The 21,359-nt window shown below is 40.6% G+C and overlaps 1 protein-coding gene and 1 long non-coding RNA gene across 18 annotated transcripts in view; one reads left to right on the top strand and one right to left on the bottom strand.

The window, feature by feature from the left end:
* LOC100496185 overlaps positions 1-3,918 on the top strand; it is a 75,334-nt gene extending 71,416 nt beyond the window's left edge. For all 17 annotated transcript variants that reach the window (XM_031892141.1, XM_031892139.1, XM_031892133.1 and 14 more), the window contains 2 exons: positions 266-366; positions 2,420-3,918. In XM_031892141.1, the coding sequence (XP_031748001.1) occupies positions 266-366; positions 2,420-2,563 (245 nt within the window). In that variant the 3' untranslated portion in view covers positions 2,564-3,918. The remainder of the gene's footprint in view (positions 1-265; positions 367-2,419) is intronic.
* Positions 3,919-14,420: 10,502 nt separating this feature from the next.
* Positions 14,421-18,397, bottom strand: LOC116406772. Its single transcript, XR_004219809.1, has 3 exons — positions 18,262-18,397; positions 16,474-16,517; positions 14,421-14,580 (listed from the first exon to the last, which is right to left on the bottom strand). It is a non-coding gene; the product is annotated as an uncharacterized LOC116406772 (long non-coding RNA).
* Positions 18,398-21,359: the final 2,962 nt, after the last annotated feature.

The raw sequence follows: 21,359 nt of genomic DNA, 5'->3' as shown, positions 1-21,359 counted from the left end.
ATCACTGGTCTACAACATACTATAAGTTAATTTAAAGGTGAAAACTCCTTTAATTTGGCTATCTTGCCTTTTTATTATCTTTCCCTCTCAGTCCCACTATAAATTTCTGCCCACCTTTATCCAATATGTTACTAGATAAATTCCTCATTTTGTGTTAATAGTAGTGGTAAGTTAGGTTGAATAAAGACATGTCCATCATGTTCAACCATAATGCCTATATGTAACCTGCCTAAACCCCATCTGAAGCCTCTCTAATTTGCCTCAGAGGAGGAAGAATTCCTTCCTGAATTACGTGAGAGAAAGGTGGAAATTGGACTTTGCGCTGCACTGTCAATAATTACTGGAGTGGCTGTCGTGGCTCTCAAGGTGAGTTACATATCTTTCATTGATAAAATGTTAGGGAGACAGAAGTTATTAGCTCTGATCAGGCCCCATGGGAACAATATATTAAATCACCATAGAAGAATAGAAATTGCACGTCGCATTATATTATGAATCAGTATATATTTGGTAAGTTAACATTAACCGCATTCAATAATTGATAAACCACAATCAAATCACAAGGACCCAGAGGAATGGGACAGCTGGGCACCTATATTAGTTTATATATACCCTTATCAGACAGGGTTTCTGGCAGGTAGAGATGTGAAAGACAATATTTTGAGAATACTGAAACTCATAGTAGTGTGTTGGAAAATGGAATCTCAAGAACATTTACAAGCTTTCGACAGGGTGAACTAGAATGAAAAATAAAACAGAGGGAGCCAGAGGTTCTTGCAAAAAACAAAATAACAGTGTTAACACCCACAGGGTTACTCACAATACAGCTTCAGGGGCCAGTGGTACAGGCAACACCCACACAGAGTGTAATACAGACTGACACTCCCCTGCGGGCAGACTGGCAGGAGTCTCACTTCCCCTCTGCCAAACCCCGTAGGGAATTCTCTATCCTGATTCCCTATTCACTGGGATCCCTACACTACAGGCAATATGGCCTGGGAGAGATACCTCCAAAACTGCCAGTCCTATGTAGGAGCTCAGAACTGCTCATTCTAGCTCAGCCCTAACTGCCTTACACCCCTAGAGTGGTACTATAAAGGGAGCTACACCTGCCACTAATGCCTCACGGGGCCCTGTTCCCCGACTTCAACTCACAGCAACACCCTGTTCCTCAGGTGGAAGCAAACAGGAAGGTGCCACCCTTTTCCCAGCACTATACCAAAGTGAGGCAGGAAGTGGTCACCATCCCTGCTAGCCAATAGCACACATATGTTAATGAACTCACTTAGATACACTCCCTTCTGCCCAGTAACTAAGGGAACTGAACCTGTAGGGATTTACAGCCATAGGGGCCTCTATGGGTCCCTACACATTTTACAGCAGAAAATACTGTTCTGTCATTAGTGGCCACCATTAGCTATTGGACACACAGACACAAAGTATTTTGGAGCAAGTGTCATTGAGCAAATGTAATGTCATTACAAAGGACACTTAATAAAATAAAATACTTATTTTTTTATTCTAATTTTAGCTTTTCAGTTTTTAAAGCATTTAAAAAATTCTAAAGTCAGAGTTAAACCTTTACCAGATTGAGGTACATTTTAAACAGCCTCTTTAAAATCTTTAAATACCTGCAACTCTGGTTGTTTAAAGGTTAATAGTATTTCCCTTAATCACTTGGGATTCCTTCTCCTCCTCTAACTCACTCGGCCTCCTCCAGGTTACCAACACACAGCCAATGAAGAGATGGCACTGCAGGTTTCAATAGAAACTCTGCCCTAGCTGTGCACTCTGCTGGGGAAACATGTTTTTTCTCCTAACCCCCTCTCCTGAGTTCAGTTTAAGCACTATAGGGCACAATACAAGCAGGACTTTTTATCAAAGTAAGTTCTGCCTGTGTAAGCCTGCATTCATCATTGCATGAACTTTACAGAGCACATGTGCTGTATGTAGATGTAAATGTCTCTGATAATGTCAGAGGGGAAATGGCCACCTGGTGAAAGCTGCTATTTGGTTTAGGTGTTGGCAGTCTCCCTCTATTTATACACCCACTCCTGCCCCATCACTGATGTCACAAAGGGGGTGGGGCGGGCCGGCACTTGCTTATAAATAGAGGCTGCCAAAGGCAGAAGTGGGGCACAGTAAGGTTGCAGGGGGAAAGGGCAGCAGGAAGAGCTCAACCCCAACGCACCTGCGATGTGCAAATATTGTGCGGATGTTGGCCCACACATTGGTGCACATCACTAGGTAATAATTCCAAGTCCCAACACAACAGGGAAATCCTGTTCCATAGGAACCAATAAGATGTTTGCTTTTAAACAGGTGACCAGTAAAGGCTCCCTGGCCAGTAGCAAATGTTGCACATTTTATTATGTAACCCTATTCACTTAATATCTTGGCCTCTTTCCATTTGTTTTAGGGCGCAGCAAGGAAAAAATTTGAAGGGTTGAAGTGTAAGGCAGCAAATGAAAACTCGGCAACTGCTGAAAGTCTTGTGAGCCAACATTCCTGCGCAGTTTCAGTTGATGGTCCAACTAAGGAAAAATCAGATATGTTTCCGTGATTTACCAAAGAAGTTCTGTTTGGTCATAGGGTGAACCTTGACCTGCTAATCTTAATACATTAGATTAATTCTTCCTATATCTCTACTAGATCTTTTCATAAATAATCATTAGGTAATTAGGCAACAGAAGTAAGTTCATATAAGTATGTACCTCTCTGTCCTTTTTATAATTGCCGCTCCTATAATCTCTCCTGTTCAGATCATTCTGTACATGAATAAGAGAAATATATAAGATCGTATAGGTTGGGCATTAATAAGAGCAGAGATGATAGGATTAACATAAAAATTGCTCGTTATTACTAATTATAATGCATAGGGGATTATATATTTCATAATTGCAGAGATATATAATGGTTACATATATCTAGTGTTTTACTTACATTCACTTTCCTATTATATACTATGTGCTTATGATTAGTGATGAGCAAATCTGTCCATTTTTCTTCTCCGAAAATTTCTCGAAACAACAGCAAAATTCCCCCCCTTTTTTGACGTGACCACTCCTATTTTGACGCGTTTGCGCCTATTTTTACATGACCACGCCTATTTCGACACGACCAAGCCTATTTTGATGCGTTTGTGCCTATTTTGACACGACCACGCCTATTTCGACATGACCACACCTATTTTGACGCAACCACACCTATTTTGACACGACCACGCCTATTTCGACATGACCACACCTATTTTTACGCAACCACACCTAGTTTGACACGCCCATGCCTATTTTGACACGCCCACGCCTATTTTGACAAGCCCGTGCCTATTTTGACACGGACACGCCTATTTCGACACGGACACGCCTATTTTGACGCGACCACACCAAGTTTGACACGCCCACGCCTATTTTGACAAGACCACAATTTTTTTGACACGCAATGAATTTTACAGCAGCAAATTTTCTCAGAAGTTTCGCTAAACAATTCGGCAATGGCGAAATGCGGAAATTCACTGAGAATCTATGCCTGGCAAAAAAATTTGCTCATCACTATCTATTATCTTTTTATAAATAATCATTAGGTAATTAGGCAACAGAAGTAAGTTCATATAAGTATGTGCCTCTCTGTCCTTTTTATAATTGCCACTCCTATAATCCCTCCTGTCCAGATCATTCTGTACATGAATAAGAGAAATATATAAGATCGTATAGGTTGGGCATTAATAAGAGCAGAGATGATAGGATTAACATAAAAATTGCTTGTTATTACTAATTATAATGCATAGGGGATTATATATATGATTCCAGAGATTTGTAATGGTTACATATATCTAGTGTTTTACTGGCTTTCATTTTCCTATTATATACTGTGTGCCTGTGTTTACTTAAATCAAAATAAATTTTCCTGAGCATCGCACTGTTGTTCATCTGATTTTACTGTGGAAGAGAGAAGTGTATGTTGGTTCTGGCATTGCCTGAATGGGAAATATCAAAAGAAGGAGTTGATGCAGTTCTAAGACAAGATTAAAGGAGAAGGAAAGGTAAATACTAGTTTATCAGAAAGGTCTATGTAAATACAACCATAAGCACTCACAGAAAAGCTGCACTGACTTCTCTATCAAAAGAAACACAGGATTTCTTGTCTTCTTTTGTGTAAACATGTTCTTCTGTGTCAGACCTCCTTTTCTCAGAAAAATCTTTAGGGCCAGGGGCACCAATCTGCTTAGATTGTTACTCTTTCCCCCCTCCCTTTTCCTGCTCCCCCTCCCATAAAATTGTACTCCCCCTCCGAACAGAATGTGTGATCTGAGCTACCAGCAGCTAGAGCTGCAGCATGGAACCTACTGAGACCAACTAAAATGGCAGCTGCAGAGGGAGCTTCTTGGGCTCTTTACTCAGGCATAGTAAAGCTTTCTGCTGCATAAATATAGCGTTCTAGGTGGCACTAATGTGGCAAATCTATTGGCAGTAAAATTTCCTTCTCCTTTAAAGGGGGTGGTTCAACTTTAAGTATGTTATAGGTGTATGTTGGTTCTGGCATTGCCTGAATGGGAAATATCAAAAGAAGGAGTTGATGCAGTTCTAAGACAAGATTAAAGGAGAAGGAAAGGTAAATACTAGTTTATCAGAAAGGTCTATGTAAATACAACCATAAGCACTCACAGAAAAGCTGCACTGACTTCTCTATCAAAAGAAACACAGGATTTCTTGTCTTCTTTTGTGTAAACATGTTCTTCTGTGTCAGACCTCCTTTTCTCAGAAAAATCTTTAGGGCCAGGGGCACCAATCTGCTTAGATTGTTACTCTTTCCCCCCTCCCTTTTCCTGCTCCCCCTCCCATAAAATTGTACTCCCCCTCCGAACAGAATGTGTGATCTGAGCTACCAGCAGCTAGAGCTGCAGCATGGAACCTACTGAGACCAACTAAAATGGCAGCTGCAGAGGGAGCTTCTTGGGCTCTTTACTCAGGCATAGTAAAGCTTTCTGCTGCATAAATATAGCGTTCTAGGTGGCACTAATGTGGCAAATCTATTGGCAGTAAAATTTCCTTCTCCTTTAAAGGGGGTGGTTCAACTTTAAGTATGTTATAGAATGTGCTATTCCTAGAAACTGCAATTGGTCCTCAATAATCTTTATATTTTTGAGTTATTTGCCTTCTTTCTCTTTCCAGCTTTTAAATGGGGGTCACTGACCCCAGCAGCCAAAAACTATTACTCTGTGAAGCTGCAATTTTATTGTTATTGTTACTTGTATCACTTATCTTTCTATTCAGATATACATACATCTTTTATTCAAGCCACTGCCTGGTTGCTAGGGAAAATAACACCCTGGCTACTCTCTACATCTTACTAAATTTAATTTAAAGGTGACCTATGCCTTTAAACAAGGTAGTTTATCTTAAAATTAAGTGTCAATGTAATGTTGGCAGTGATATAAATATGTGCAACTGGTGTTCATTTTTTATAGCTTGTGTTTTTGAAATATTTAGCTTTATGTTCAGCTTTGCAGTTAGGAACTTCAGCAGCTGTCTGGTTGTGATTTAACTTGGCAGTGGTTGGAATAAGAGACTAAAAGACAAATAGAAGAGGACTCGAATAGAAAGAAAAATAGTGAAAGCCTGTGACCATCAGCTGGATAGCATTTTAAACTCAAAAAGCAGAAAGGAATGCAGACAAGTTGCAAGAATAAGACAAATAGCAATGTATCCAAATAGTCATAATACCGTATATACTCGAGTATAAGCCGACCCGAATATAAGCTGAGGTACCTAATTTTACCTAAGAAAACTGGAAAAACTTATTGACTCGAGTATAAGCCTAGGGTGGGAAATACAGCAGCAACTGCTAAATTTCAATAATCAAAATAAATACAAATAAAATGACAGCCCCCCTCAGCGTCCTCCCCAACATCCTCCAGCTCCCCTCAGCGTCCTCCTCACCATACTCCAGCTCCCCCCAGCATCCTCCCCAACATCATCCAGCTCCACCCAGCATCCTCCCCAACATCATCCAGCTCCCCCCAGCATCCTCCCCAACATCCCCCGGCATTCTCCCCAACATTCTCCAGCTCCTCCCAGCATCCTCCCCAACATCATTCAGCTCTCCCCAACATCCCCCAGCGTTCTCCTCAACATCCTCCAGCTCCCCCCAGCATTCTCCTCAACATCCTCCAGCTCCCCCCAGCGTTCTCCACAACATCCTCCAGCTCCCCCCAGCATTCTCCCCAACATCCCCCAGCTCCCCACAACATCCTTCCCCGCCTCTCCTGCTCGCCTGCCTGTCTGCCTCCCTGCTTGCCTGCTGCGTCCGGCTGCTGCTGCTGCTTCCGCCTGCGTGCTGCCTCCACCTGCGTGTTGCCTCCGCCTGAGTCCGGCCGCTGTTTCCCCCGTCTTTCTAATTTTGCAGCTCAGATCTTTTATAAGTTTGCGCCCCATGCGTGCTGACGTCACAGGTATGCACGGGGCGCAACCAATAAAATTACCCGCTGACCACCAATGAGCCAACGGAGTGTAACACTTTAAAGGGGCCTCCTTTAAATCCACGATCTTTCAGGCCTGGGGCAACTGTGCCCCCCTGGAATATTAATCGCGATTGCAGGCAAGTGAGACCTCTCTGAAAATCTGCTTTTAATCCGACTCGAGTATAAGCCGAGGGTGAATTTTTCAGCACATTTTTGGTGCTGAAAAACTCGGCTTATACTCGAGTATATACGGTAAGTGAAATATCTAATAACAGATATACAGTAGTGGACAGTTCATAATTCAGCATATAAAACAGTAATGTATGTGGTGCATTGTCCCAAACCAAGTCCCTGTGTACAACCCTATTGGGCAATCCTGGTGTCCATCTAAGTTCCAGTTTCCAAACACAGCTCACCCTCGTATGGTCAAGTACTCAGACCCATCAATCTTACAGCCCCTGTTCTCAAATACAGCCAGACTAGTAGTGGCGCGGTACCAGCTCTGGGTGGGCAAAGAGTCAAACTCCCTGCAGCCAAGTATGTGTAATGCTATAGGTTGGGAGAAAACACATTGCATAAGCAGTACAGATCATACATTAGTGCACAGATCATACCATTTTGTCTGTTCCTCTTTGTTTCCCTGCAGCCGCTGTGCATGGATTATTGACTCTTATGGGGGGAATTCACAAGAGTGATGATATTGAGACAAAATAAAAGTGGAGATAGATTTGTCAGATTTTCCACCTAATTCACAAACCTCTATCTCCACTTTTATGAATTTGTCTTTTAAAGAGCAAGGAAAGGCTACTACTGGAGCCCTTAACATAGTGTAGAGCCCCTTGTCCATAGCAAATCGCCAAATTAATTTTTTTAAAATAATGCTTACTTCTCCCAAAAATTGGGATTAACTTTCACGGCCACCATCTTGGATTCCCGCGCTCGATTAAACAGGCCCCCCCCCCCGCTCACACACCCCCTCCCCGGCGATCGAACAGGCCCCCACTCGCACCTCTCCCGCGAACAGCACCCCGATTGCAACCCTCCCGCTCGCTCCCCGTTGCTTGCTTGCCTGTGCTTCGGCTGTCTGCATGTCACAGGGGAGGGGGGAGCGCGCCTGCTTGTCACACTGAAAATGAGCAGAGCGCATGCGCCGCCTTCAGTGTCCCGGTCACACAGTCAATGGAGGAGCGAGGCATTATGGGAATCCGCTTTACACAGCTCAGTGTTTTTTCTTCTTGATTGGCTTCAGATCTTCTGAATAGGTGAAATATGGGGAGACTTAAGAGCACTATTGAGAGAACTGAAGGTATGCCTGCAGCTTGAGATTAACTCTTTACTAGCCAGATTTTGTCATTTTCCCGACATTTTTTTATTAATTTTTTTATGAACCCAGTCCCACAGCTACAGGAGCCTCGGGGTAAGGATTTTACCTGCAGGATTTTGCATTTCGTTTGCCATTTGCCATTTCACTTTGGGGCATTTCCTGAGGGGTAATTTTACTTTGCCCAGGGAAACTATACATCATTTGTTTCAGGACAATCTGGGCTTTCTAATGTTTCCTATATTTCTGTGTAATTCCACTTCTGTAACAAGATTTAAGGGTCTAAATACCTTCTTCTCTATCCCCTACTCATTACTGGGCAGCAGCAATCCGGCCCCCACACCAACATGCCCGGTGAATAGAGCTCCAACAGGACTAGGGCCCAGCGGGTTTTTATCCAGCGCCCTGTTGGGCCGGTCCGACCCTGTACCCCAATATCCCAGTTTGGGTGCCAGTGTGTATGTGCTGTTTGCTGATCCCCAAGATGGCTGCTGGGAACAGGTGGGGACCAATGCTGTCAGGCAGCTCTGTAGTTCAGGACATGCTATGGGGGCACAGATTAGTTGGGGCAAATGTCAGTGAAGTGATTAAAGAGGGGGCACTGCTGCTAAAACTAAACATTTGCCTGAGAGGCTTTACTAATAAAAATGTTTACAATATACTCACACAAAATGTTATTATTGCCTCAAAATGTAAAAAGCATAGTGCCCAATAGTCCTCCTATTGTTTAGTAAAAACGCCACACTTTTGGCTCACCTAATCAAATATTTACTCAGTCACACTTACTCACATTTTCTAGAACAGGCAGCCATCTCTAAAAAGGTATTCTCCCTTCCTTTCCCTCCTTGCTTCATACTGCACATGTGTTTCATTCCCTCCCCCCCTCCCCTTTGGCAGATCCGCTTCTGATTGGCTGGTGGGTATGTGTAGCTCAGAACAGCAGACAGGATCAAGGTACCAACATGCTCAGAGAATAGGAAGGCTGCCGCTGGCACCTACAGGAAGGGGAGAGAGATTTCAGTGATGTCACTGTAGGCTTCACACTGCTGTAGGCTGCCAGCACCATATCTCAGAGAAGCAAGCAGGGATCTGGGAATTTAGATATGCAGTAAGTACTTAAAAAGAATGCCTTTAGACTTACTTTTAATGTATATTAACCTTTCATTGTCCTTTAAGCTAAAACTAGCATAATCATGCAAATGTGAGGTAAACACTTTTTATATATAAGATAAAAATTTAACTTTTTTTAATCAGTGTTTTACTTGTTTATAAATTGTTAATGAGACTTTTGCACTTATTGTACTAGGGTGAGACAGAAACTTGTCCCCTCACAATAGGCTGCTAATCCCCATTAATATGTTACTGATCCCCCAATGGGGCCCCTACCAGAGGTATGAAATGGAGACTGGGGGAAACAAAACAGAAGAGCTTAGAATTGGTCTGACAGTTACACTGAGCTTTACTCCATTTTGAAAATGTCGGGGAAAAATGTTGTTAAAACGTTGTATAAATGTGGTTTAAACGACAAATTCACAAAAGTGTCTGTAAACTGTCTTTCTTTCACCAAAAACGAGAAAGTGGTGGTTGAGTCGGAATTTAGGCGGATTTCTGTTTGTGAATCTGGAGAAAGTGTTTTCCACCAGTTTTTCCACCACTTTTACTCCAAAAAAGGGCTCTCTCCACTTTTGTGAATTCCCCCCAGGGGTAAGTGTCTTTTATTCACAGTCTTTGTTGCTCAATAGTTTACATAGTTAAAGTGGCCAGTCTGAAGCAGCCTAACACTGGGTACCCACCAGACATATTTCCATCACCAGTTAGACAAAACTGGCCAACATCTTTGCCTGGAAAGTGGAAACAATAGAATGAAACCCAACAGATTCCAGCTGAGCCGGTATGTGAGAGTAGTCTGCTCATACACATTGACAAGTGTAAACAATAACACTGAATGGCTCTTTAGCCTCATTCTCTTGTTCAGAAAACTGCACCAGCTTCTTTTGCTTACGCTGACGTCTGGTCTATTGTTGTTATGTTTTCAGGGAGCACTGAGATGTATTATTTTTGATTTGCTATTATAAATAGACACTACTGCTGTTTTTTTTTTTATTTGACCCACTAAAGCATCTTTGCCTTCCGGCTGCTCGCTATTCTGGTTTTGCAACATGAGCACTGCTTCCTCTGATTCTGTTTAGAGGGTTATAAATCTTGTTTCTTATGTGGGTTTGGTGGGTGTTTCTTTTCTTTATTTCACCATAGGTTCATTTCTTTGTCGGTTATAAACTGCAGGTTCTGCTGTCTGACCCCAGCCTGGTTGCTCACACCTCTGGTTCCTTGGCACTCTACCATTTCATCCATCATAAACTGAATTAGGTGAATGTAGGCAACAGAGTTAGGTGCCCATCACCCCCTCACCATTGCACCCTAGGCCTCTTCTGCCTACGCCGTATTGTCGGCCCTGTTCTTATGATCAGTAGGAACTAGTATTGCTAGTATTGAACCACCACCATCCTGCTTTTAGCCACAGCTGACCCTATGTTGTCCCTAACCCAACACTGACCAGGCTTACTGTGTCTGCATGTTTATAATGCCTTGGCATTTCAAATACTTTAAAGGCCCAATAGCCCATCACAGGCCCTATATATAGTGGCTGTCTATGGCAGCTTTTCTGGAATTTGCAAGAATATAGAGATTTCCATATAGACATTGACAGTCTGGGCTTGGGTGCCTGCACCAAGAGCTGGCTCTTTTACTCACAATTAGGGTTGGTGCCTTTCCTTTCCCTGAAGACCGGAAAGGGGACAGGATGGATGTCGTTGAGGGCTGACAGGTGACGTAGAGACTGGGCAATGATATTTAACAGGTGTAATGTCAGAGTCCTGTCCTAATAGATTAGAGGAACAGAACTTCCATTTGAAGCAGCGTAGGGGGTTCCTCACGGTGAGGGCAGTGAGGGGGTTGGGGAATGCCCTGCCGGGGGATGTTGGGTAGGGGGTTCCTCACGGTGAGGGCAGTGAGGTTGGGGAATGCCCTGCCGGGGGATGTTGGGTAGGGGGTTCCTCACGGTGAGGGCAGTGAGGTTGGGGAATGCCCTGCCGGGGGATGTTGGGTAGGGGGTTCCTCACGGTGAGGGTAGTGAGGGGGTTGGGGAATGCCCTGCCGGGGGATGTTGGGTAGGGGGTTCCTCACGGTGAGGGCAGTGAGGGGGTTGGGGAATGCCCTGCCGGGGGATGTTGGGTAGGGGGTTCCTCACGGTGAGGGCAGTGAGGGGGTTGGGGAATGCCCTGCCGGGGGATGTTGGGTAGGGGGTTCCTCACGGTGAGGGCAGTGAGGGGGTTGGGGAATGCCCTGCCGGGGGATGTTGGGTAGGGGGTTCCTCACGGTGAGGGCAGTGAGGTTGGGGAATGCCCTGCCGGGGGATGTTGGGTAGGGGGTTCCTCACGGTGAGGGCAGTGAGGTTGGGGAATGCCCTGCCGGGGGATGTTGGGTAGGGGGTTCCTCATGGTGAGGGCAGTGAGGTTGGGGAATGCCCTTCCTAGTGATGTGGTAATGGCAGATTCTGTTAATGCCTATAAGAGGGGCCTGGATGAGTTTTTGAACAATCAGAATATCCAAGGCTATTGTGATACTAATATCTACAGTTAGTACTAGTGGTTGTATATATAGTTTATGTATGTGAGTGTATAGATTGGTAGGTGTGGGTTAGGTGTGCTGGGTTTACTTGGCTGGGTTGAACTTGATGGACACTGGTCTTTTTTCAACCCTATGTAACTATGTAACTATGTAATATGAAAATTCGGACATGCAGTTTTGGCCCAAAGACCAGGTTGCCAAGGTGGCAACCCTACTCACAATAAGTGCAGCCCAGTAAGTCCATAAGCTGGAGTGCTGCTTACATTTGTAATTGAGGCAATAGAATGATAGTCTCCCCCCTATGGCCAGCATAACTGACTAATGTTCCTCTCTCTCTCCAAATTGTTACCTCAGAGACTGGAGGGCTAGGCACCACTGGGCAGGGGCAGGTTTGTTGGGTCATAGTGTCTTTTCACTTTCAGAAACTCTTCCCTATATAGTTACACTGCTGTCTTCATTTCTTCTTAATGTATGTACTCTTTGGTTTGGTTGTTATATGAGCTCATGGTGTAAAACCACCAATAACTGATATTTAGTAAGCAAGTAAATAACCTGACCATATTCAAGGGTGCAATTATTCTTTTGCACATAAATTCAAAAGACGCCCTGCTGAACTGCAGAACTTTATTCGTTTTCTTTTGCTTTTTCCTTTCAAACCATTTGACCAATGAATACTGAGAAACCACTGTGGGAGACATGTCAGTTTTGTGCCCAATGCTTATTTTTAGGCCGTGTGGTGTGCAGTATTCTTGCTGACAGGAAGGCTGATGCACAGCAATCGGTTTGCGAAAGACCTTTACATTTAAAGGAACAGTTCATTGTGAAAATGAAACTGGGTAAAATAGACAGACTGCCCAAAATAAAACATGTTTTCAAAATAGTTAGGCAAAAATGTAACCTATAAAGGCTGGAGTGGGCTGATGTCTAACATAATAGCCAGAACACTACTTCCTGCTTTCAGCTCTCTAACCTCTTAGTTATTCAGTGACTTTAGGGGGGGCCACATGGGACATAACTGCTCAGTTAGTGTGTGAGCACGCAGGTCTGATTCAGATGCAAACTAACTGAGCAATTATGTCCCATATGGCCCCCCTGTCAAGTCACTGGTTGGTTACTAACAGCTTAGAGAGCTGAAAGCAGGAAGTAGTGTTCTGGCTATTATGTTAGACATCTGCTCACTCCAGCCTTTATAAATTACATTTTTGCCTAACTAACTAACTATATTGAAAACATTTTTTTTATTTTGTGCAGTCAAAATCATAATTACAAATGTTCATAAGTCGACCCCTAAGTTATTTAAAAAAAAAAGCCTAGAGGGATTATTTATTATTAATGCAGCTGCAAAGTGCAGTTCTTTATGTTTTCTGTGCATAATGCAGAATCTTTTTCCCACAGTTCCAGCATAATTTTGGCCGCTGCAGTTGTGTCAGATACATTAAAGCGCAGACAGTTGGGGATCAAGTACAAACTACTGTTTTATTATTACAGAGAAAAGGGAATCATTTAACCATGAAATAAACCCAATAGGGCTGTTCTGCCCCCCATAAGGGGTAATTATATCTTAGTTGGGATCAAGTACAGGTATTGTTTTATTATTACAGAGAAAAGGGAATCATTTAACCATTAAATAAACCCAATAGGGCTGTTCTGCCCCAATAAGGGGTAATTATATCTTAGTTGGGATCAAGTACAGGTACTGTTTTATTATTACAGAGAAAAGGGAATCATTTAACCATGAAATAAACCCAATAGGGCTGTTCTGCCCCAATAAGGGGTAATTATATCTTAGTTGGGATCAAGTACAGGTATTGTTTTATTATTACAGAGAAAAGGGAATCATTTAACCATTAAATAAACCCAATAGGGCTGTTCTGCCCCAATAAGGGGTAATTATATCTTAGTTGGGATCAAGTACAGGTACTGTTTTATTATTACAGAGAAAAGGGAATCATTTAACCATTAAATAAACCCAATAGGGCTGTTCTGCCCCAATAAGGGGTAATTATATCTTAGTTGGGATCAAGTACAGGTACTGTTTTATTATTACAGAGAAAAGGGAATCATTTAACCATGAAATAAACCCAATAGGACTGTTCTGCCCCCAATAAGGGGTAATTATATCTTAGTTGGAATCAAGTACAGGTACTGTTTTATTATTACAGAGAAAAGGGAATCATTTAACCATGAAATAAACCCAATAGGGCTGTTCTGCCCCAATAAGGGGTAATTATATCTTAGTTGGAATCAAGTACAGGTACTGTTTTATTATTACAGAGAAAAGGGAATCATTTAACCATGAAATAAACCCAATAGGACTGTTCTGCCCCAATAAGGGGTAATTATATCTTAGTTGGGATCAAGTACAGATACTGTTTTATTATTACAGAGAAAAGGGAATCATTTAACCATTAAATAAACCCAATAGGGCTGTTCTGCCCCCAATAAGGGGTAATTATATCTTAGTTGGGATCAAGTACAGGTACTGTTTTATTATTACAGAGAAAAGGGAATCATTTAACCATGAAATAAACCCAATAGGACTGTTCTGCCCCAATAAGGGGTAATTATATCTTAGTTGGAATCAAGTACAGGTACTGTTTTATTAATACAGAGAAAAGGGAATCATTTAACCATGAAATAAACCCAATAGGACTGTTCTGCCCCCAATAAGGGGTAATTATATCTTAGTTGGAATCAAGTACAGGTACTGTTTTATTAATACAGAGAAAAGGGAATCATTTAACCATGAAATAAACCCAATAGGACTGTTCTGCCCCCAATAAGGGGTAATTATATCTTAGTTGGGATCAAGTACAGATACTGTTTTATTATTACAGAGAAAAGGGAATCATTTAACCATGAAATAAACCCAATAGGGCTGTTCTGCCCCCAATAAGGGGTAATTATATCTTAGTTGGGATCAAGTACAAACTACTGTTTTATTATTACAGAGAAAAAGGAAATATGTTTTTGAATTGTGATTAAAATGGAGTCAATGAGAGATGGCTTTCCCGTAATTTGAAGCTTTCTGGATAACAGGTTTCCCGATAAAGGATCCCATACCTGTACTTATTTTGTATGGCTATTTGTACTCCATATATCGTCTATTGGTGGGTTATTTTCTGCCACGGGAAAGTGCTTGAAGATCCAGAGAAGCATAAACGATATCCTGCTAAAATAAAAAGTGACAGATAAAATGACTGATGCTCCCAGTCCATCACAAATGTGCCCTGTTTCTTAAAAAGATATATGAGCGCTAGGCAATGTGCATATATAGCATAGAAATGAAATAACTGTACTATGTACATAGGTTATAATAAAATGAAAGCCCCCCTTTGCTATAGCATACCTGATCAAAGCATTCCTACCATAAACACTTGCCACAGTGCTGGACTTCTAATACGGTACATAAATAAAGCTTATAACATGCACATTTGCTGATCTTTGCCCAGTTTGGTTACCCAAGTGGCGGGCCAGTTAAGGCTGATCTGATTGTTTGGCCTATATATGTGCCTATGCAGACCCAACAGGGAAGAACCACATCAACGGTCTAAAGTGGTTAATTAATTAACAGGATTTTTGCTAGGGATGCACCATATCCAGGTTTATGTTTGGGATTTGGCTGAATTCCAAAATAGTGTATTTGGTGCATCTCTAATATTTACACATGCCCAATAGATATCTGGTTAAACACATGACAGAGATTAGTGGGGCAGGCTATCACTTTAGGCTCATACACAAAACCATAATGTTGGCCTCTGTATGGCCAGCTCAGTGGTGTGTCGTTAATACAGTCCTACATATTAAACCACACAGCAATGCATATGTCTGATCTGTGTTAAACTGTAGCCTGTGTAGATGAAATATCTTACATTGAAAATGCCTTAAATGCTGATAAATAGGGGACAGAATGTATTTCATATACCTAACAGGTCATTATTCCTATTGAAGTTGTCCATCAGCCTAAATTAGTGCTACAAACCCCAGCTGCAGCTAATATTGGCAGAGGCAACCCCACCTAGATGAGTCCTTATTGGTGTAGGGGCAATGCTATCTAAAGCAGGGTCACCATTATATTATGTAGAGACCGGACATAAAATAGCAACCAATACTCATTGGTCCATCCCTATAAAGAGTGTGTGAGGTGAAAGTTTATATGTTACTCTGTATGTCCAATGTATGAAACCCACTTATTGTACAGCGCTGCGGGATATGTTGGCGCTTTATAAATAAATGTTAATAATAATAATAATAATGTAGATTGTAAGCTCTTTTGGGCAGGGCCCTCTTCACCTCTTGTATCGGTTATTGATTGCTTTATATGTTACTCTGTATGTCCAATGTATGTAACCCACTTATTGTACAGCGCTGCGGGATATGTTGGCGCTTTATAAATAAATGTTAATAATAATAATGTAGATTGTAAGCTCTTTTGGGCAGGGCCCTCTTCACCTCTTGTATCGGTTATTGATTGCTTTATATGTTACTCTGTATGTCCAATGTATGTAACCCACTTATTGTACAGCGCTGCGGGATATGTTGGCGCTTTATAAATAAATGTTAATAATAATAATAATGTAGATTGTAAGCTCTTTTGGGCAGGGCTCTCTTCACCTCTTGTATCGGTTATTGATTGCTTTATATGTTACTCTGTATGCCCAATGTATGTAACCCACTTATTGTACAGCGCTGCGGAATATGTTGGTGCTTTATAAATAAATGTTAATAATAATAATAATGCTTGTGTTGCTCCCTATCTCTTTTTACATTTGAATGTGGCTCAGGGGTACAAAAGGTTGGGGATCCCTGATCTAGCTGTTCTGTGTATATTCTGTAGTAGTACAGGGATATAAGGACAAGTCTGACATCTGAAGTCAGTAGGTTCCCTGTTGGAACTACCACTTAATGGTTGTCAGTGAGGACCAGTTCTGGCAGGGGTTTTCTGGTCTCAGGGATAAGTAAAACAAGTACCAACATTTTCACCCTCTTCTTTTCCATCTCAGGTGAAAAAAAGGCAGCAGTACTGTATATATTTTGGGGGAAATAGATTTAGTGAGATGGGTACCTGAGCATCAGTTCTCCTGCTTCTTGACTGTTCTACTTCACAATCTGAAAAAGTACAAGATTTGTGTATAAACAGTTTCCATGTGTTATTAAATTGTATTAGTGCAGACACGTGAGCCCTTATACATGGGAAATAGCCAATTACCAGTAAATTAATCTAACAATTTAATGCAGATTTTCTTGCTGCCAAACAGCTAATAGCAATGTTATATACAGTATATGTTGATAGAGTTCTGCAATCACGTGGTCATACAAACACAGACATTGGTCAAGTTCTGCAATGTTTTATAGAAATCATATTTTGCTAAACAAATTTTCACTTGCAATTTTGACCTCCGTTTGTAAAGAACTTTGAATTTAAAAATGCCTTCCCCATCTCATTGCTGGTAAAATTCATTACAGGTATGGGACCTGTTATCCAGAATTCTTGGGACCTGGGGTTTTCCAGAAAAGGGGTCTTTTATAATTTTGAGAGATATACCTTATGTCTACTAAAAAATTATATAAACATTAAATAAACCCAATAGGGCTGTTCTGCCCCCAATAAGGGGTAATTATATCTTAGTTGGGATCAAGTACAGGTACTGTTTTATTATTACAGAGAAAAGGGAATCATTTAACCATGAAATAAACCCAATAGGACTGTTCTGCCCCCAATAAGGGGTAATTATATCTTAGTTGGGATCAAGTACAGGTACTGTTTTATTATTACAGAGAAAAGGGAATCATTTAACCATGAAATAAACCCAATAGGGCTGTTCTGCCCCCAATAAAGGGTAATTATATCTTAGTTGGGATCAAGTACAGGTACTGTTTTATTATTACAGAGAAAAGGGAATCATTTAACCATGAAATAAACCCAATAGGGCTGTTCTGCCCCCAATAAGGGGTAATTATATCTTAGTTGGGATCAAGTACAGGTACTGTTTTATTATTACAGAGAAAAGGGAATCATTTAACCATGAAATAAACCCAATAGGGCTGTTCTGCCCCCAATAAGGGGTAATTATATCTTAGTTGGGATCAAGTACAGGTACTGTTTTATTATTACAGAGAAAAGGGAATCATTTAACCATTAAATAAACCCAATAGGGCTGTTCTGCCCCAATAAGGGTAATTATATCTTAGTTGGGATCAAGTACAGGTACTGTTTTATTATTACAGAGAAAAGGGAATCATTTAACCATTAAATAAACCCAATAGGGCTGTTCTGCCCCAATAAGGGGTAATTATATCTTAGTTGGGATCAAGTACAGGTACTGTTTTATTATTACAGAGAAAAGGGAATCATTTAACCATTAAATAAACCCAATAGGGCTGTTCTGCCCCCAATAAGGGGTAATTATATCTTAGTTGGGATCAAGTACAGGTACTGTTTTATTATTACAGAGAAAAGGGAATCATTTAACCATGAAATAAACCCAATAGGGCTGTTCTGCCCCCAATAAGGGGTAATTATATCTTAGTTGGGATCAAGTACAGGTACTGTTTTATTAATACAGAGAAAAGGGAATCATTTAAACATGAAATAAACCCAACAGGGCTGTTCATTTTTAAATATTTGAATTATTGAATAAAATGGTGTCTATAGGACTTGACCTGTAATTCGGAGCTTTCTGGATAAAGTATACGATACCTGGATTATCTTTGGGATAATTAAATCTTACTGTTAATAACTGTATTAAGGTTTCTGAAATGCAGTTACAATAATGGGAATTAGTTTTCCTTTTACCATTTTTACAGTCACAGTGGTTCCACTTTAAAGCTGCCCAAATAAAGGTGTACTTACCTCTAGTGTTTGCTGGTTTGGTAAGTGGCCGTTTCAGAGTCCAGAAGAGATGCGCTGAGAGGCCCAACACAAGCAGAAAACTCACAGTCAGTGAAGGTATGAGAAAGGCTGAGCAGGCAGAAGTAAACGATCCACGTGCTGCGGCTGTCACAAATCCAGAACACAGTCGTTAGGATAACAATGATGATTTGTTGATTTAATGAACCCAAATATGAAACCAAAAATGTTTGTTTTTAAGCAAGGTTTAAGGACAAAGCTAAATGCAAAATTAAAGGAAAACTATACCCCCGAACAATGTAGGTCTCTATAAAAATATATTGCATAAACAGCTCATATGTAAAACCCTGCTTCATCTAAATAAACCATTTTTATAACAATATAATATGTGCCATAATACTAAAAAGAAAACTGCCATTTTAAGTACTAAGGGCCGCCTCCCTAAGACCATACAATTCACGGAGCACACAAACAAACCAAAGGCACACATACAGGACCTGATTTGAGATAAATAGCTATTTGTGGATGCAATTTTAGCTTTGCCTTTAAATAGAATATGTATTCCAAGGTGTGATGTAGTTGTTTGGGGTGATGAAAATGACGAGAGGCGACTTTATCCAATGGTGATTAACGAACTCGCATTTAAAGACAAAGCGTCCAAAACCTCACTTTCACTGATCCCTTGAGAAAGCACGTATGCGCGGAACGCATGGGGTTACCATTACACCAATGCTACTGACTCAAAGCATTTATCAAAGCACGATTGTGTACAATTAAGAAAAATTAGTATTATTTCTAATTTACAGAACCTTGCGTATTTTCCACAATTTTTACAATTGTTCGGATACGAAAATTTCGGATCGTACGATATTTTCGTACGCCCACAATACGAACTGTCGCACAATTAACACACATCCGAAAATATCGTATTTACTCCCAATTTTTGCCATTTCGTGATTCGAATTCGGACTTTGATAAATGGGCCCGTTACCTTTCATTTTGTAGATAAATGGCCTCTGTATATTGCTGAATTTGTATATTGCCCTTTATTCTGTAGCCGAATGTCTTTTATGCTGAATTTGTATATAAAATCAAGTGAGTCCATATAAGACATTCAGTCTTTAGTGTAATTAACTATTTAATAAAAGAGGAACAACTGTTCAGCACTGTTACAGGTATGGGATCCCTTATCCGGAAACGTGTTATCCAGGAAGTTCTGAATTAAGGCAAGGCCATCTCCCATAGACTCCATTTTAATCTAATAATTCACATTTTTAAAAATGGTTTCCTTTTTCTCTGTAATAATAAAACAGTACCTGTACTTGATCCCAACTAAGATATAATTACCCCTTATTGGGGCAGAACAGTCCTATTGGGTTTATTTAATGGTTAAATGATTCCCTTTTCTCTGTAATAATAAAACAGTACCTGTACTTGATCCCAACTAAGATATAATTACCCCTTATTGGGGGCAGAACAGCCCTATTGGGTTTATTTCATGGTTAAATGATTCCCTTTTCTCTGTAGTAATAAAACAGTACCTGTACTTGATCCCAACTAAGATATAATTACCCCTTATTGGGGGCAGAACAGCCCTATTGGGTTTATTTCATGGTTAAATGATTCCCTTTTCTCTGCAATAATAAAACAGTACCTGTACTTGATCCCAACTAAGATATAATTACCCCTTATTGGGGGCAGAACAGCCCTATTGGGTTTATTTCATGGTTAAATGATTCCCTTTTCTCTGTAGTAATAAAACAGTACCTGTACTTGATCCCAACTAAGATATAATTACCCCTTATTGGGGGCAGAACAGTCCTATTGGGTTTATTTCATGGTTAAATGATTCCCTTTTCTCTGTAGTAATAAAACAGTACCTGTACTTGATCCCAACTAAGATATAATTACCCCTTATTGGGGCAAAACAGCCCTATTGGGTTTATTTCATGGTTAAATGATTCCCTTTTCTCTGTAATAATAAAACAGTACCTGTACTTGATCCCAACTAAGATATAATTACCCCTTATTGGGGCAGAACAGCCCTATTGGGTTTATTTAATGGTTAAATGATTCCCTTTTCTCTGTAATAATAAAACAGTACCTGTACTTGATCCCAACTAAGATATAATTACCCCTTATTGGGGCAGAACAGCCCTATTGGGTTTATTTCATGGTTAAATGATTCCCTTTTCTCTGTAATAATAAAACAGTACCTGTACTTGATCCCAACTAAGATATAATTACCCCTTATTGGGGCAGAACAGCCCTATTGGGTTTATTTAATGGTTAAATGATTCCCTTTTCTCTGTAATAATAAAACAGTACCTGTACTTGATCCCAACTAAGATATAATTACCCCTTATTGGAGGCAAAACAATCCTATTGGGTTTATTCAATATTTAAATGATTTTTAGAAGACTTAAGGTATGGAGATCCAAATTACGGAAAGATCCCTTATCTGGAAAACCCCAGGTCCCAAGCATTATGAAATTGTAGACTTTCATATTAGCTTATTTGTTTATTTTCCCAATACTCTGTGGTATCTGGCAGATCAGTAAGCGGGGTGGTGGTTTCTTTCCAATTGTAAGAAGAATGTGACTTTACTTTCAATTTCAGTTTGCCCTGTTTTCCATATAAAGGTAATAAAAACACAGTTAAAGCTTTATGTTAATCATAAGTCTCATTCGTTAAGTTATTTTTAATATTTGTAGATTGTAAGCTCTTTTGGGCAGGGCTCCCTTCCCCTCTTGTATCGGTTATTGATTGCTTTATATGTTACTCTGTATGTCCAGTGTATGTAACCCACTTATTGTACAGCGCTGCGGGATATGTTGGCACTTAAATAAATGTTAATAATAATAATAATGTAGATTGTAAGCTCTTTTGGGCAGGGCTCTCTTCCCCTCTTGTATCGGTTATTGATTGCTTTATATGTTACTCTGTATGCCCAATGTATGTAACCCACTTATTGTACAGCACTGCGGGATATGTTGGCGCTTAAATAAATGTTAATAATAATAATTAATGGTTAATATTTCTCACATAAAAGTTGGTTATCACTCTTTCTTGTGACTTTCCCAGATACGTTGATAGCAGGG

This window comes from Xenopus tropicalis, chromosome 8 (genome assembly GCF_000004195.4).
Source record: "Xenopus tropicalis strain Nigerian chromosome 8, UCB_Xtro_10.0, whole genome shotgun sequence".
Classification (NCBI taxonomy): Eukaryota; Metazoa; Chordata; class Amphibia; order Anura; family Pipidae; genus Xenopus; species Xenopus tropicalis.
The sequence above is the reverse complement of the archived record's forward strand: the minus strand, read 5'-3'. Positions and strand labels throughout refer to the sequence as shown.